This window comes from Chelonoidis abingdonii, chromosome 4 (genome assembly GCF_003597395.2).
Source record: "Chelonoidis abingdonii isolate Lonesome George chromosome 4, CheloAbing_2.0, whole genome shotgun sequence".
Lineage (NCBI taxonomy): Eukaryota > Metazoa > Chordata > Testudines > Testudinidae > Chelonoidis > Chelonoidis abingdonii.
The window spans coordinates 103,160,774-103,179,789 of NC_133772.1; the positions used below are offsets into that span (position 1 = coordinate 103,160,774).

General features: G+C 35.3%; 1 protein-coding gene across 3 annotated transcripts in view; it reads right to left on the minus strand.

Annotated features, from left to right (window-relative positions):
- Positions 1–19,016, minus strand: part of STRN3 (striatin 3) — an 89,431-nt gene that overhangs the window by 20,828 nt on the left and 49,587 nt on the right. Inside the window, exons 7-10 of one of the 3 annotated variants that reach the window (XM_032773234.2) lie at positions 18,742–18,883; positions 13,241–13,351; positions 5,504–5,641; positions 469–602 (exon numbers count right to left, since the gene is read on the minus strand). In XM_032773234.2, coding sequence (XP_032629125.1) covers positions 469–602; positions 5,504–5,641; positions 13,241–13,351; positions 18,742–18,883 — 525 coding nt within the window. The remainder of the gene's footprint in view (positions 1–468; positions 603–5,503; positions 5,642–13,240; positions 13,352–18,741; positions 18,884–19,016) is intronic. The other 2 variants (XM_032773242.2, XM_032773253.2) reach the window with 2 other exon arrangements.

Below are 19,016 nucleotides of genomic sequence, written 5' to 3' on the forward strand. Positions count from 1 at the left end.
AAAACTCTGCAGTACGATAAAATGAAAGAATATTCCACACATGTAAATCTAAAATTCACACTACAAAAAAAGCTATTACACACTATTATGTATACACACATTTTATACATAAAAATAGCAAACATCTAGAAATTTTAGTTACTAAGGATATATGGTTTTAGCTCCAACTTTTTAGTGTTCAGTTTCTGGGGTAATTCCAATTTTTGTTTAAAATAATTCAGCTATAAACTTGTTTGGAAAATATGTTACTGAGGCAAAAATTAAAATATGAATTACAAATTCATTAAAAATTAATCATATTTTATGTTCATTTCACAAGCTGTTTTGCTAGTTTATGAGGTGTTGCTACAAAAATGTAGCTTTTGCCTCTAAAATAAGCTGTCCTATACGTTTGAAATATTCTGAAAAATTGACTATCATTGATTATATTCAACTGTATAAAGAATTTTAAAATAAAATTTCACTTACATCATAACTATAATCTGCATCATTTGTTACTGTCAAGTCTGCAAGGTCTCCAAGGCCCAGTACACTTAACAAAACATCATCAGAACCCATAATAAATGACTTGCCACCTCCAGATGAAAACGTTATTGGCTCCGCTACAAAGAACAAAACAGTTTAAGTTTTGAGAAAAAACCTCAGATTTACAATATGAAAAAACTGCATCAGTCATCATTTAAAGGCACAGCAGTGTATAAGAGCTGTACTGTTAACAACTAGATATAAATCATGATAAAATCTCCTCCTCCTAGTGGAAAAGAAAACATGAGCATATACATACATACATTTGAAAATAATTCTCTAAATTTGAAGCTAAGGCAATAAACATTTACCTCCAGGAGCAAGTATTTTTAGCACTCATAATTCCCCATTAAGGACCTACCCTCCACCACACATATACAGACAGGGTTTTAAAACACAAGAACATACAACATTTGTAATTACTGAGTTCTGTATTTGACTGTATCAACAAAGTTTGGATAAAGTTTAAAAATAGACAACTGATATTCATGTCAGCTAGCTGCATGTTCCTTAAAACATCTGAAGCTTTACACATTTTTCTTGCTGATTATCAATTAGTACTAAACAATGCAGCTTTTGAACAAATGTTGATTTTCAATTCAGGCTTGAATCATCTTCTCCAGCATTCATTCACATTCTTTACTCTTTGGTATCATCTATGACTCCCTGCTGCACCCCCACCAAAAAATCAATTTGTTTGCAAAGTATTTGAATAAGGATTTACACACAGCGCTTCTAGAAAAAAAATCTGCCTTACTGAAAGAGGTGTGGGTGGGGGTTTGTTTTATTTTTTGGTATTACTTTCCAAAGAAATAAACTAGGATATCTGATAAGGGAAAGTATATTCCTGATTTAAACTTTCCAGATAAAATTGCATGTGTGTGCGAGAGCGAGCCATTTCTTCTGTTTTGGGCCAAAACTACTTGACAAAGTCCCTTATTAGTATTCCTTTTTGCTAATATTTCAGTAGAAACCTCACATACGCAAAGGGTCAAGTCATTGCATCCTAACAAAATCAGATTTATTCTCCCAAAGAGTCATACTTCCGATAAGTAAAATGTCCTACATTATTTTCAGTGTGTATGGATGTAGGAGTTTCCTTACAAGATTAAACATTCTCAGTTTAGTCACCCACCCTAACTATACTAACTCTGAATTTCCCAATATTGATGTTCCAGCAGAAGTACTGGGATAGAGTAGTAAAGAACAGAAGCAAGAGATCCATGAAATGTGCATTAAGATGACATGACAAAAGTTCTACGGAGAAACACAACTTCAAAAAAGGTGAACAATGTTTAGAAGTTGGAAACTAATTTTCCAAAAGCAAAATTTTAGTTCTAACCTGAAACGCTGTTTTAAATTTATCATTTTAAATTTGGAGCTTTTTTTATTTAAGTAACATTCTTAATAATTATGAAAAGTGTTCTTTAGTCAAAAGTTTCAATAAAAATAAATGGCAACAAAGTAATAAAAATGAAACAGACATGTATTTATACTATCATCAAAACAGGTGAACAAACTTTGAATTGCAATGGACCTACCTGAATTATTCCAAAGAAAAAATATATAAGTAACATTGATGAACTATTGTTTAAAGATTAAGGATTGTTAGGAATTAAGGTTACCAGAGTTATTTGCTCATGCAGTATAGAACTGTATAGTTATTATTATCCTCCAATTTAAATACAAGTGTGTTCTGGTGAAGTCATTGTCTATCGTATTCATATCAATTACAAGTTATGATCTAGTATAATATTTATTATGGCAGAGACTGAGTAAAAGGATGTACCAGCCATCCTTGCACTCAAACTTGTTAATATTATGCATAAACAAATAAAATCCAGAAATACCCTACAGATTAAATATTGCACTATAAATACATAATCAGATGTGCTTACAACTGACTAGTCCAATCACAAAAAAACTTCCTTCTTAGTCTATTCTTTAATCAAACATTCATCATCCAGAGGTTATTATTTAGAATTATCACAATAGCAACCAACATTATGTACTGTATACAAATAAGCATTATCTGCCAATTAACACTATTTACCTAAAAAATCAACAGTCAAAAAAAAAAAAATCCGCACAGCTACTCATGTACCCAAAGAGAAGGCTTAGATAGCAATCATACTTTGAGTAAGACCACAGTGGAGAACAGCAGGACTATACCACTTTTTAGTAGAAGACTGACAAATGTATTTGTTACATTATGGTTTTTCCAAGTGTATTAGTCTATGACAAGTTTCAGTTTGCATCAATGTAACTAGCTGTTTTGAAATAAAAAACATTAAAACAGTTGAAATGTGGTTGGAAATATTTTAAAAAACAGGATAATTGTTTATATTTCATCTTGTGAAGCACGGTGAAAAAAAACCCACCTGGGCACAATCACATCCAAGCCTCTTTGTGTCAGAGTTCAGACACCGAAAGTACCATGAAACTTATGTGAGCCTGAATAGCGTTTTGGTTATTGGCATGGCATGCAAATGAAAGTATCAATCACTCTCTTTCTTTCAGAATTCTGGTTTCCAATGTGACATTACATTGTATTGCAGCAAAGGATTACACAGGCCATTTGTGTAACCAGAGACATATTATGGCTTATTGCAACTCAACAGTTGAGCTACTATGGCCTGGTAAGGAGGATTACAGTGGATGTCCTAAATCAAAACTACTTGAAAGTTAGATGAAATAAAATCACTGGGCAGTATTATGCTGTTCAGATACAATTGTCATTTATGGCTCATTTCTTTATTATTTATGATAATGAAATATGCCATTCTCATTCAATTTATTAAAGCAGAAGACCATGGACAGAAGGACTGCAATGAAGATTTGCATTTTGTTCTGGAGCTTCTACAAACGAGATAACTAACCTATCTACTACTACTGACTTCAAAGGACCACTAACAAACAACTAGTTGAGAGAGAAAGAGTGTCACAGGAAGGTAAAGAAAAAAATAAGACACATGGGATTACTGTTATGTTCACTACAGCTCTCACCGACAGAAAATATATGAAGAACAGTAAAACAAATTGATGGGCTGGAAAATATGCTCGCATAACAAAATGGCAAATAGTGTGAAGTGGCAAAGTTCTAGAGACATCTTCTTTCAGAATGATTTGTGTACATATTGAGCACAGACAATTTTTAATCATCCAAAGCATGTGGTGGTATAACGTTTCCCTGAGAAGAGCACTCACCCACCTCCACCCGTCCACTCAGATTCATGTGAACTATGCAACAAAATATTTTGAAAAGGCATGGAAATGGAAGTATTGGTTTTTATGGTCCAGTATTTTAACCAGATTACAGTGCTGTATTTTAGAATGAATTAATTGACTTCTAAAACACACGAACAAAAATCCAAGCAAGAAACATGCCTTGCTTTATGATGATGATTCCAGGGTTCACAACTGAGATTAGGCATATGTAATCCTCTCTCTAGAATACTGTCGAATTTCTGGATAAAGATGCAATAGATGGCACTTCAAACAATGGGAACTATGGCCCCAAATGACTGAAAGAAATCTTCCTCATAAATTCTGATTTGCTCTCTCTTTCTTGCCAAACATTACTCTGAGTTTTGTAATTCATCTTGCTACAGCCATGAACACCTCAATTTGACAGAGAGGAGTGCTGCATTCCTCTGTCCCTCATCTAGGTTTGGAACAGGTAGTATGACTACAGTGCAGGAGAGGTGACCTATAGGCAGATTTGAGGGAATTGCGGGAGTTCAGAAATCCCTACAGGTATACATAGCAAAAATATCTCATAAGGGAGTGAGGCTGCAAGCGATATAGAGGAGACAGGAATCCCCTGCCAGAGCACTCCATGCTTTTAGCAATACAGCGTGCTGCGATGTGGCCACAACTGTTGCAATATGCATAGGCACAGTGTGACTGCAACTCACCAAAACAGTTTTCCTGGTGCGCTATACAGGTAAGTCTTGCACTAGTGCAACTTGTGTGTATAGACAAGCCCTAAAACTATGTCCAATTTTATTTTTACTGTGAAATAAAAGACAATTTCTTACTGACACTGGAAAATATACAGACACTGGAAGCTGTGCTTGACTGACACAAAGTGACAGACTGATATTTTTATATTGTGATAAATCTCACCACTTTTGAGGCAGTTATGACAACATTGGGGCTAGAAGCTACTCAAAGCCCTGAAGATTGGAATTTGAAATAAATACTTCAATATGTTTTGTGAGAAAGACAGAGTATAATCTTATAACATAACTCTGTGACCTTCAGCATGAGACTAACACTGAAGTAAGCAACATTAGTACAGATGCTGTATTAATCTAAAAATAACTCAAGTTATTAAAAAATATAGATGCACAAAATCTTTTGACCAACTTCCTCCACATGTTTAACTAGTTTAAGTCAACTTCCCAGTGCCTTTCTTGCAGGAGGTGGGATGAAAGTGGTAGTTCAACTGCATCTGGAGCTAATGGTTGGTTAAGGATAGGATAGATCAAAAGTAGCTAATTAAAAAAAGCATGCTACTTATAAGCATTAACAATAATTTGAAGGTAGAGCGCCAAATTCATCCTTTGTAATTACATCACTACTTTTCAGTAACTATTTTTATTTCACCTTTCAATATAAAACTTTTTAAACTAAGTTTTATAATGTAACATCCAGATAAGATTACTTTAAAAAGGGATTCTGCAACAAGGGACTTAAGAGTTGACAAAGTCAGAACCAAGGCAGTTTCACATAAAATTGAATTAAAAAAAAACACTTGACATGTAAAGTTCTGATTTTGATTTCTCTGTGAATCACAAAAGCTTCAAGTGGTAGTCATGCAAAAAAACCAAACTTGTGGGAACAGACTTGTAAGCAGTGTTGATGTCCTACTATTGACAACTGTAACTGCATAAAGTGTTTGAGGGGATAAGTGATACCGTGTGTTTAAATTAAAACCTTCTAAAATACAATAAGTAGCTGAATTTTTTTGTACCTTCCTCCGCTCTTGAACCTTCATCAGTCATTCTAGAAGAGGGTGACCTAGATTGATTAATGATTCCTGAAGGGATGTGGGGTAGCTCATCATCGCCCAGATCAGCTATCATGTCGTGAAGTTTTGTCCTGTTGACCCCTGTAAATTAATGTCAGCAGCAAAGGTTCATTTGATTGCTACCGCTTGACTTGACAGCAGTCAATAAATCCAGTTTCCTAATTAAACAAGAAAGATTACTAATGGAACCTCCTTAAAGAATAAAGACATTGGTTATTATTTTTGGTTATGATGCTTTAACTGTTATATTGTGTTCTTTTGGAAATTCTGAAAACCAGTTAAACACTGAATCTGAAAATTATATGTAAGCGGTTTTTATCCACCAAGTCAAAAAAAATTGATTAGAACTGTTTTGTTCATTTGCAGTACAGCTTTATATTCTGCGTGGAAAAGAAAGAACCCAGCACCTCAAGTCCCTATGAAAAACCAAATATGTAACAGTTATAGAAAGTAACCTTTAAACAAAATACATATAAACTAAATGTTTGCAGTATTAAACAGTTTTAACTACACTACATGAATTAACACAGAAAATCTCAAGTACAAACAGAAAGTTACCTTACAAAGGAAAGAAGAAGTAGAGATGACTTGTAACGGGGGTGCAACAAACAATTAACTTTCCCTGTTTGTTCATTTTTAAAATAGCATTTTAAATGACGCTTTGCGCAAAATTTTTATTAAGCCCAATCATGATTAGTCAGGGCCACATTCAAAATAGACTTATATATGTCTACAATTAAGTTTCTAATTTTAAAAAGTCTGATTTGAAATTGTCACTGGCATTTCTAACTGTAGAAGATATAGTGCTAATAAATATGCATGACCTTACATAGTACAGTCCTGCATTAAGGCTAGTTTAAAAAAAAACAACAACAAACAACAAACAAAAAAACCCAACCTGCTACGTTCACATCCAATATACAGGTAAAGAAAAAAGACAGAAAATAACTTGCAAAAGCACAGTTTTTCAAGCTTCATTTTATGTTAGCCTATTCGAAAAGAGATACAATGATATAACGAAAAATGGACCTCTACCATAAAATGTCAGACAAAAAGAAAACTAGTAACTTTAAAGGTTCTACAAGCAGAACATTTCAGATAAAAAGTCATTTCGGCTTAAAACTAGTCAGCATATTCAGAAGCTTTTCTCTCTTATCAAAAGATGTTATTTATTTCTCCCTGCATAGATGCATATTCTCAGCTGGATGTGAAGTCTGGCACTCACATATCACTGTAACACTATTTAGACATACACTGTGATCTCTTCCCAGATCACCAAGCGGCAGACAGTGGCAAGCTGCACAGTGGGATAGCTAACCATGGTACACTGCTCTATTGATGCAAGAGCACCAACCATGGATGCACTGCACAGAAACAAAGGGCAGTGTGGATGTACAAAAGAGGTTTAATTACAGTGGTGGACAATCGTCGACGGAACTTTATAGTGTAGACATAGCCTTAATTTCAATAGAACTAAAAATTATATCTTGGTGTGGTCACACATGATAAACACTCTCCTGCTTTCAGTAGTATATGCAAGTAAAGACGAAATTTGCCAAAACCAGTGCTTCCAATAGCACTTCATCTATACCCTCAGATTTTAGGCTTCTACTTTGATAGAAAAAAATCAATTAGACAAAAACAGAATACCCACTGTTAAATTAAGTTAGGTTTAATTCTGCTGGAGACAAGGTAACCGATTTAACAGTGAAATACAGTATTTTTCTATAATCTGAAAGATGTAGTTAATGACAGCAAAAGGGGTAACAGGAAAGCTAAGTTAGTTATAAGTAAACAGAGCTGCTTCAGCTAATAGCCCAGACAATGCCAATTTTTTTTTTTAATCTACTGCACTTTCATGTGTACAAACCTAGGAGCAATCCTTTCATCAGCAGATTGTAGATGGGGCACAAGCATTGACACGTTTCAAATCTGAAGTATGGTACGGCTTGTGCCCCCTTCAGTTTCAACTAATACTGTTCAAGACGACAACCTAAAAACAAACAGGAAAAGGGGAACTTTGTGCCAGTGTTACCCGCCTAACACAATGCTACTCACAAACTAGCTTAAATGTTCTTCTTCCTTAACTCATATGCACAATTTCATGTTCTTATTGACTTGCATGCACTAATGCTTATAGTGATGGACAAGATATTCTTAGTTAAGACAACAGAAAAACAGCCTTACCTGACCCAGTGCTCTATCTTGTCTTGGACAATAGAATGGTAAATCCCTTTAACTTTTTCTTCATTTGTAAGTGAAAGTAATTGAGACAAATGTGAAACATTGGAAGTGTGGAAACTTCAAAAGACTATTATGTCAAGGCAAACCAGATGCCATAGGCATGGGGATTATTCACAAATGTTTGTTTGTATAAAAGTTATATATTTTTGTAAGTTAAGATTGTACTCAGCTTCATGGGAAGGGTTACCAAACTTATTCCAGGAATTAAAATAGGGGGTAATTACTGCAAATCCCAGGACAGGTAAAAAACTCCAGATAACTACCCCCACCGGGGAGACTGCATATACTGGTTCAGACTGGGATCAACAGACCCAGAAGACAAAGTAAGGGCTTTTGGCATAAAGAGGCAGTGTGAACTAACTCAGACCCTCATTTTGATCTAAGAAAAGACATGATAGTGTTACAGAGAGCAAAGCCCTATTAGAAAATCTGAAGGACTGGAACCTGCCAATGTCTCCATGTGGAAGACAGAACCTTGTAAGCTTAGCATGCATGCAGATTTTTTGTTGTTTTAGGATTTTTTTTCTATAATACTATTGTCCTAAAATAAGCATACTGTGCTTTGTGAAAGCTCACTGGTTACTGGTACATGCTGTCTTTTTCTCTTGATACAGAGAATTGCAGGAGCGGGACTGAAGTCAGACCTCCTGGAATAAACACAGTGAATTTCAGGGGCACTGCAAGCCTAAATGACTGGTCACAGGTCCCCACTCAGAAAGGAGATAGTTGGAGGCCTTACGCCTAATGGGGGACCCTGGATGAGACAACTGAAGGGGCAGAGGTGAAGTTAACCCCAAAACTGTGACAGTAATATTTACCAAACTCAGAGGGATATTGGGATTCTAAATTGTTTAATATTTGCAAAGCATTTGGAGCTGCCCAGATGGAAGGTGGTACATAAAAGCACAAGAACATGTGTAGGTTGTTCTAAATTGTACTCCAACAAGCCTATGAAACCTGACACACAAAGCTTGTTTAAGAATGAAAGTGACTTGGTCAGGCTTCTCTGAATGTAAACAAGCAAACATTGGTTAAGATCAGTCCAGTACTCACACGCACAAGGTTCACATGCAAACAAGACTGGACAGTATAGTTTCAAACTAATGAAGAGTGTGAAATAATTTGATACACCTTCACTCGATAAAACTACAAACTAAGAGTTGAAAGTGTCATATCTAAATATGTCCAGCCTAAAAAATAAAAAAAATACTGCTTCACCTTGAAAAAGATGACAATGAAAAAAATAAAACAGCTTATTAAGGCAATGAATGATTAATACAAAAATAAGATCACCTGAATTTTAGGAAAATGGTAATAGGTAACCAAAGCCTACAACTCATTAACTTGCTTTGTGAAAGGAATTGTTACCAGGAATTTAGTACCCTCCTTTAAATGTGTGAAAAGCAGGACTTCTGATTTGGGTGGTATTAAAATAAGGGAATGAGCATCCACCAATTTACTCCAAACTAAACTAAGGACTCATCGCCCTCCACCCCGCCCCCAAAAAAAAGTGAACGAGAAAAAGATGAAAAGCACAGATTCAGTGAGAAGAATATGGCCCTTTATCTACTTTTCAGCTGAGATGTCAAAGTTATCATTAGTAAATACCTCCGGTCAAGGGCACAGGATATGTGACAGTTTAACCCCCCTAGCTTTCATATAACTTGAAATCTGTCTCCACACCCCTGTGGAGGTAATAACTTACAAGAAAAGGCTTTTCCTACTCTTCCAGTTAACAGGAAAACAGCACACAGGAAAAAGTGAATCACAGGTGAATATCCTGTCTCTGACAATGACAATGACCTTTGGGAAATATAAGTAGAAGGCAAAGAAGACACCCCAACATCCTGCATCTAGGAAGTAAAACTGACAGTGTTTACACTCATGAAAATGGGATCTCAGCTAACCTTGGTTGGAAATACTGAAACGGACTCTGGATAAAAGTAAATTCTTTGGACAGGAAGTTGACTTTAGTCTCTAGAAGGCATGATTTTGTTTAATACATCTCTACCTCGATATAACGCTGTCCTTGGGAGCCAAAAAATCTTACCGCGTTATAGGTGAAACCGTGTTATATCAAACTTGCTTTAATCCACTGGAGTGCGCAGCCCCCCCCCGAGCACTGCTTTACTGCATTATATCCGAATTTGTGTTATATTGGGGTAGAGGTGTATGTAACCTTTTGTTTCCAATATCCTTACTCTCTATCCCTTAAATCTTGAATTTTTAATAAACCAACCCTTGTTTTTCAGTATAAAGATATTTAAGTGTTCTGATATTAAACAAGGTGCTGATCCTGAGCTGAATCATATGGATCAGTTCAGGTGCTGATGGTGAGCAGTGTTTGTTTAAATATGCTTTTTTGAAGTCCATTATCTGCTGCTTTCACTCCTTCCTTTCCTTAGAATCACGAAATCTATTGTTTCATGATCACGTTCACCAAAATTGCCTCCCATTACACAATTCCTCCCCATTGGTTAGAATCAAGTCTAAAATGGCTGTCCCCCCGGTTACTTTCTCCACTTTTCTGGAACAAAGTTATCCCCAGTAAAGTCTTAGAATGTACTCGAAATTTTGTATTTTGTTGTTATTTTTCCAAGAGATGTCTGGATAGTTAAAGTCCACCATTACTACCAGGTTGCATGTTTTGGATATTTCTGCTATTTGTTCTGGAAATGCCTCATCCACCTCCTCTTCCTGGTTTGGTTAACTAGAATAGACCTCTACCATGTCATCATCCCCATTTTTAACCCTTTTATCTTTACCCACAGACTCAGCTGGTCTTCCTCCCACCTCCTTCTGGACCTCAGAACAAGTGTACGTCTTATACAAAAAGAATATTACACCTCATCCCTTTTAACTCTGCCTGCCCTTCCTGAACAAGCTATTCTTCTCCCTCTGTACTAATATTCCAGTAATGAGACTTATCCCACCTAGTCTCTGTGATACCAATAAAGTAATAATTTAGTTTGTGTACTAATACTTCCTATTCTTTCTGTTCATTCTCCAGACTCCTTGCATTTGTGTATAGACAGCTAAGGTGTTGAGCAGTTTCCCCTCTCGTTGCTCCCATGACCCTGTTGTAATTTTCCATGTCACACCCCAACAGTCCTCGGTTAAGCGACCTCGGGTAAGGTCACTTCTTTTTAATATTTACCTGTGGGCTTTTGTAACCTGTCCCCTTTGAAACTAATTTCAAGTCCTCCTCAATACACTGCTCTTCCCCTTCGTGCTTAGGTGGACTCCATGTCTTCCCAGCAGAACTTCTTGGGGCTTTGAAAAGCTGCAGCCCCTGCCATGTTCCATAATAGTTAATATATCCCCACAGCAAAATGTGTAATCCTCTGTTCTCACTGTTTCTCTGAGCTACTCACTTCATGAGCATGAGAAAGCAGAATCTGACTGGGGTGAGGGTGGAGGGTACACTTGTGCATTTAAAGCAAAACTTTAATCGAAGTACAAATTCAACAGCATTCAAAGCCTACCATTCAATCATTTTAATCCAAATTTAAGAAAAGGTAACTACATCACATCAGTTCATTCTTTTTAGAAACCGAAAGATACCAGTGTGTTTATGAATTTTATTGTCACTATGGGTTGTACAACGCCTGAAGAAAAAAAAAGTTCTGAAAGTTAAATAGGAAACCAAATTAGCAGGGACAAATTTTCAAAAGGTACATCTTCACTTTAACACTCAAAAATAAATTTGTAAACCTATTTCCAAAATAGGTCATACAAGGCTGGTAATTGTCTAACTGGTTGTTTACATGCTAAATGCAGGTGCACATTTGTGCATATGTTTACTACTTTTAGTTTGGCCCCAGTTAGGTATACTTAACTATTAAAAAAACAACAACAAAAAAGTTAAGTAACCTCTGACCTTAACAAAATTACACCTTATTACATAAATAAGTCATGCAAAACTTTAAAAACAAACATGCACAAACTAAATTATAGTTAAGTGACATTAGAGCTCACACACAAAACAGAATAGCATTACGTATTTGAAAATTTAAAGTAATTTAACATTTAAATAAAAAACCCCTTCCTTTATATTTAAAATCTATTAGCTCAAACTATTTATCTTAACAAAGAGAAGGTGACTTGATTACAGTCTAAGTACCCAAATGGGGAACAAATATTTAATAAACGGCTCTTCAAATTACCAGAGAAAGTTACACTACAATCCAATAGGAAGAAGTTGAAGCTAGATAAATTCAGCCTGGAAATAAGGCATACATTTTTAATAGTGAGAGTAATCAGCCATTGGAACAATTTACCAGAGGTCATGGTGGATTCTCCATCACTGACATTTTTTAAATCAAGATTGGATGTTTGTCTAAAAGATATGCTCTAGGAATTATTTGGGGGAGGGGGGAGTCCTGTGTGTGTTATACAGCACACCAGACATTGGTCCCTCTGGCTTTGTAATCTATAAATCTATGATTATATGTTAAAAAATAATGTACAGTCTAATTTAAGTATATATTTAGCACTTACACAGAGCTTACAGTGTTTCACAAAAAATTTTGAATTCGCATGTAAAATTACTTTGGATCAAATATAGTTCTGAATTAAACTAGTGTAAAAACATTGCACTCAATGGAGTTACTCCAAAATTACACCAGTGCAACTCAAATACTAATGTTGCTTTGTCTATATAAGCTTTACATAACAAATTGAATTCTATATACTGTAGCATTATGTATCTCATTTTATAATTCATAATATTAAAATCTGGAGTTCAAATTACTTTCCATATTTTTAAGTGGAAGCCTTATTCATCAGTCATTTAATCCGACAGAATTTAATCCTTTCTTCCTTCCTAACGGCAGTATTTTTCTTTAGAATGTCAGAGGATGTTAACTGCATGGCAGAATGAATGTCAACATGAAGGCAAAAATATATTGTAGAGTAATCCACAAAAATGTTTGCTTTCCCTTACATGAAAGGCATATTTTTCATTCTCATGCTGCCTTCTAGCAGACAGACACAAATATAGGCCCAACAATATAATTGAATCGTGATTCAAAGCAAGGTTCAAGAAAGAAGTCGGTTCAAGAATCTTTTTCTTTTACAAATGGAGAAATTTAGCCTACTTTGTTAAAGTTCAGGAAAAGGCGAGACAGCATTCCCAGAACCAATACTTTTCAAAATCTACCCCTATACTTAGATTTCAAGGTAGTTATTTCTCTTTTCCTATTTAACTCTAGATTTTTATGTTTATAAGTGTTTTCACATTTCTGTTCTCACAAGTGGCACAAGGTATTTCTTGTATGATCAGATTTAGCAGATAGAAAGTTAAAGTTGGTTGCCCCCATCAAGGAAAACAATACTTAATGCAAAAACAAAAACAGAATTTGCAGAAGAAGAAAAAAAAAAGTCTTCCAAATGGAGAAAAAGAATTGCATTTCAAGATTCAGAATCTGCACTTACTCTTTACCCCTTTCTTCCCCTTTCGTTCCTTCTTGTACTGTTCCTTCAGTTTAGTTATTAGTCCCTGGTCTACATCCCAAACCTCAGAAGTTGGGGACAGGTCATCTTTGTCTACATGCAGCATATTATTAAAAGAAAAAAAATCAGCAGTTGGCAATGCAAGCTGTTGGTGATTGACTGTTATAGCTCAACATAATCATCAATAAAAAGTTCTTAGGTTATACTTGAAAATATTTTAAAGGTGCAGTCTCAGTTTTATCAGTTACAGTTTACAAAGTATTGATCCCATTCTATACAGTTTTCACTAAACTATTTACTATAATTACATCTGAATATTATTTTATGCTAATTTTTGTTACCAATGAGAAAACAATTTGAGTTTTTACTTTAATAGCTGTTTGTGTTGAATAATGGATAGATGCTACTAAATAAAAGGTATCTAACGTACACCTCTACCTCGATAGAGCGCTGTCCTTGGGAGCCAAAAAAAATCTTACGTTATAGGTCAAATAGTGTTATATGGAACTTGCTTTGATCCGCCGGAGCACGCAGCCCTGCCCCCTGGGAGCGCTGCTTTACTGCATTATATCTGAATTCGTGTTACATCAGGTTGCATTATATTGAGGTAGAGATGTACTTAAGATTACTGCATCTTTAGAAAGCCAGTGTTAGGAATTATTCAGCCTGCTTTGAATAAGCAAATAAATATATTTCATGCTGTACAACTCATGAAAGTGCAAGCTGAGAATATCAGTGTCATTTTGTTCATGGAAAAAACCCAACATGCATCCTCTCACACGCTAATCCTACATGCAGAAGATAGGGCTTTACCAATTAAAGGGCATGATGGATAAACATTACCAGAAAGACGCACACAATTTCACATACAACATTTTATATGAAGGTTAATAAAAAACATTCACTAAAGTGAAGACAGTTTGACATCCTCATTCTGATCTTAAATTACAATTAGTAGAAACCCAGTACACGGCAGAAGTAGGGCAGAGTACTTGCTTAAATAAAGTATCTTTAATAAATAACTTACGTCACAAATTTTAAAGGTTTCCTCAACATTAAAGTCTTCAAGTTACACATAATACAGGGACAACATTTGGGGACTTGACATTTAGGATTTTACAAAATATTTTTTAAAACAGAAGACCAGTAAATTGTTAATCATTCTAAATACAACCAATTGCCTGCACTGTTTTTTGTAAGCAAAATATTACAGGCTAGCACTGAAATAGTGCAGAAAATTTTGACAGTTAAAGTAACTAGTTCGTTAGTCAGTCCTGATTTGACCAGAAAGGGTAGTCTTTTGGTTAAGATACCAAACTTGGACTCATAAAATGTGGGTTCTGTTCGTGTCCCTGTCCAGATTTCCTCAGGTGGCAAATTTAATCTCTGAGCCTCAGTTTACCTTCTATAAACAGAGAATAGCTCCTTAACTCGCAGGGATGGGATATATTCATGCATATACCTGTGGTATTTCAATATTACAGTGATATGCCCCTTAAGAATCTTATACATGTGTTTTGCACATCTACTTTCTCCATTTCTCTCTGACTGGACAAAACAAATATTTGGTAGATTTTTATTATAATCTTATTTTCCTTACAGGAAATCTGTGGAAATATTTTAATCTGACATTCTCCATCCCTTTCTTCTTTGTTTAATATAGTTTGAATTTTCTCATCTTTCATGGTTTTGAAGGTCAGCTGTTAGCAAAATGTGTTGCATGAAAGGTGTCTGCAAACCCCAATATGCGATAACTATAACAGTAAACATAAATACAAAGAAACAATATTTGCAAATATACAAGTATGTTCATGAAAAACTGCTACAGGAAGAAGAAGCCAGTGGTTGGTTTTCAGTAGTCTCCTTTGAGAAAGATTTAACTTGAATATAGCTGCCAACTTGTTGATCAAATGTTAAAAGTTATGGATCTTTGGAGTTAATCTATACTGAGAATTATAATAATAATTAAAAGTAACTAAGAAAGTTAGTTAAGATGTCCACTCCAAACTGGAGTTACAGCAAAGCATGACCTGGTCGTAGGTCTGAAGACCTGCAGACAGGAAACAAGTTAGAAATCTGATAAAGAAAGAAGTTTTATTCACTAGGAATTAATTTACATACATAGGGCATACAAACAACTGGATTTGTACACGTCCAACTAATGAAACAAAAAGAATAAAGCAAGCTATGAGGATAACAAATTAAAGCAGCAAGGAGGATGAGGATAAAACAAACAAACAGCAAAAATACTAAAGTTGCATAAAAACTAGGATGAAGAGGGATACAAGAGAAACAAATGGAACTGAGCCTCGGAATCACTATGGACTCCCCGCAGAATCACTCTGGAGATTGGGGAGGCTTCAGGGACTATTAGCTTAAAAAAAAAAAGTCTAATAAGTTTATGCAAGGTATTTATAAGACTAAAAAATGTAAATCTGTTCATGGTAGTTTATAGTCATAGACAGTACTAAAGTGGGATCACATTTGGAATACTGTATCCAATTCTGATACACCATGAGGAATTTAACCTTTATGACCTTTTAACCTTTGTGCAAAATAAAACTAAGTTGCAATCTTGAATATTTTAAGACTATAAAAGAAAATGTATGTTTTCCCAAAAGCTCAGGATTTAATCAATCTACAATTAAATAAAAAGGAACTGAATTGAAGTCAATGGAATTATATTGGTATAAAACTGGTGTAATGTGCAATTGGAATCAAATCCAGCAAAGGAGGAAGTTTGCATTCACAATTCAAAAGATACATATTAAGGACAAAATTGTCTGAGGAAGCAATAATCTGCCTACATCAGTTTGAGGGGACAGCAAATACATGTTTTTGGATTAAAGGGAAGACTAAAGTTGTAATCCTTATATAATGTTATGGGCAAAAACACTGCAAAAATGGAGTACCAAATTAGACTCTCTTTAAAGTACAGCACCAGTTAACGACAGAAACAGTGCACCAGTCACAATACTAATAAAATATCTTAGATAAAAAAGCTGTAGTACGAAGGCATAGCAAAAGTTCCATAATGTACAACATAATCCAATTATTTGGGATTAAGGTATATCGTGTCAGAAAGTTAAAATGCTACATTCCAAGGAATTACACAGAATACCGACAACATGCATTTGATGTTTGGTCTTTAGCTTTTATCGCAGCCCTAAGGCCTCTATTCTAACATGGTGTCTGTATGGCCAATTGTCGGTCATCTAGAGGTCACACTGGTACCGCGTGCAACATTATAGTGCCGTGTGCATTTTCCCGCTCTTTTTGCCTGGTCACCTAAGGGTCAGGCTAGTGCTGTGTGCATAATACCGGCGTGCCGTGAGCAAAGGGATCCAGTCTGACCAATTGTAGTTCAGTTCAAACAGTCAGATTAGGGTTGTGTGCAAAATAATGCTAGTGCGCTGGGTGCAGCTTCAAGTAGCTTCTAGTGTGCCGTGTGCAAATTCTATCTACGTAGAGGGCACCAACTCAGAACCTGGAAGGTGAAGATGCTAGGGACCAATCAGATTTTGACAAGTGTAAAAGAGCCTTTGAATAAAACTATGCCTCGTGCCAGAATCAGCCAGGGGTCTCCTCCGGATATAGCCGGCTCGGGACGTGACATTTATTTTTCGAAGTTATCTTCTACGGATTCGATATGCTTCTGGTGTCTGTACTGCTGGTCAGCTGCGCCTGGAATACGGTACTTGCTTTCTAATTTTCTGTGACTACTCTGTGCTTTGCTTAGTCTCTTCTGCAGAACTGTATATTGTTGTTATTCGGTATAAGGTGTGTATATATAGCATATGAAAGTTGAATTGTTGTATTAATAGCTATTGTTGGTGTACTTTATGATATTTGGTTAACGTGCACACAGTTCATTTAATTTAGTGTATTTATTTTGCTTTTTTAAAGAGCAGTTAATTTTGAAGTATTTGGTTCCTTGTTAATGAATGTAAATAGCTTGCTTCAAGTTGTGTAAGTATTTTGTTCTAATAGTACTGTTAGTTGATAAAAGTGCTCCTCCCCAGCCCAAGTTGTGATTTTCTCCCTATTAATAAACGGCCACGTGGTGTTTTGAAGTTTCAGTTTGTCTGGTTTTAATTTTCCTCTCTCAATTAAAATTCACCCAAACCCGCATTAGAGAGGGACAGCTTTGTGCTGCAATAAAGGATTTGTTTTATCTTGGTATAAAATAATTCAAATGTACAACTTGCTCCATGTTTTTTTCTTAAATGTACTGTGTATTCATGTATAATTACGTATTGATGTAAAACCTCAGATCATTAAATTGGAATATCAGTTCAATACCTAGACAGACTACAGAAATTCAACAGTTTTAAGATTACTTCATATAGACATTTTATTTTCTCCTACTTAAAATAATGAAGTGTTTAGATAGCTTGTCTCCTCCAAGCAGCAACAATTAAGAATGCCCACCAAGTAAAGCACTTAGACCTACTAGATTAAATAAAATTCTAAATCTAACACTAACGAAGTTAAGGAAATAAATCTGGTAAGTTAACTGTTGCGTTTTGTTCTTTTAAAAATGCAGTGAACTTTAGTGTTCATGAAAAGAAAAGAACATACTAAAAAAATGGCACATTAGACAAGTATTGTGTAAACTTTCCCGAACAGTCCCTATATTATATACGATAATTCTGCAAACCCTACCTCTAACAGTGTTACTTTAGTCCTGGATCTTACCTGAGCAAAGATTGTCAATTGTGTTCAAGTGTGAGGTGGTTTTACGAACTAAAAACTACGGATAGCCCATTCAATTAGGCAATAACTGATGGATATTTGGAACCCCAATTAATCCCACTCTTCCTACCCCCGATTTCTTTAAAAAAAACAAAAACTGCACACACAAGTTTCAAACATCATTAGAGAAACATTTAGTGCTTTTTATATCACAAGGAACTGTTTAGCAATCTTACTTCATTATCTAAAGAAAATCTGAACTAGCAGTATACAGATGACCAATTTTCTGATTTTATTAATAAAGACTATATTAGCAGTCAGCTTCTGAAAATCTGGGCAAGAAATAATGTAATAATTCTTCTAGTCCATACAACAAATTAATTTAACACAGGTCTCAACACAAATTAAAGACCATAACCAAATCTAAAATCTAGATTTGGTAAAAAGTTGATCCCAAAATCCAAAAGAAGGATTTTAGGGATGGTCAGGAATATAGACCAGGAGCAGCAAAAAATATAGAAGATGGAAAAAAAAACCCTCTCCTCAACAGCAAAACAAAGGCGAATTTGAAATAAATTAACCACCGTCTAATTGTTAGCACTACAGTGTGTGAGGATAAAATGTGTAATACCCAACATCCTAGTTATCTCCTACTTTGCCAGCATCTAATCACCACAAGCATCCACACATCCATTCCGTCTTAAACAGCACATATTATAGCTCATAAGTGTATTGTAATGAACAAGTGTTCAAATAGTGCTAACCATCTGTTAGTATTAGCTTCTTACCCCATTCTGTCCCATCCCCTGAACTTCTTGCTTCTCCAGCTCCTTCTCCATCTTCTGCTGTTACTAAAAAATCAAATTCTTTCAGAGCTTCTTCAGTATCAGGGTCATCTGTAAGGTCTGCAGCTAAACCTTCATTACCAATCTGCAAGTGGATAAAAAAATATATATTCTGTGTTTTAAGAAGATTACATCTATTACACAAGCAGACACATTTTCTGCCAGTAAGAAGAAACTCATCTAAAATATGAGTTAAGAATGGGACAGGTCATTTTAAA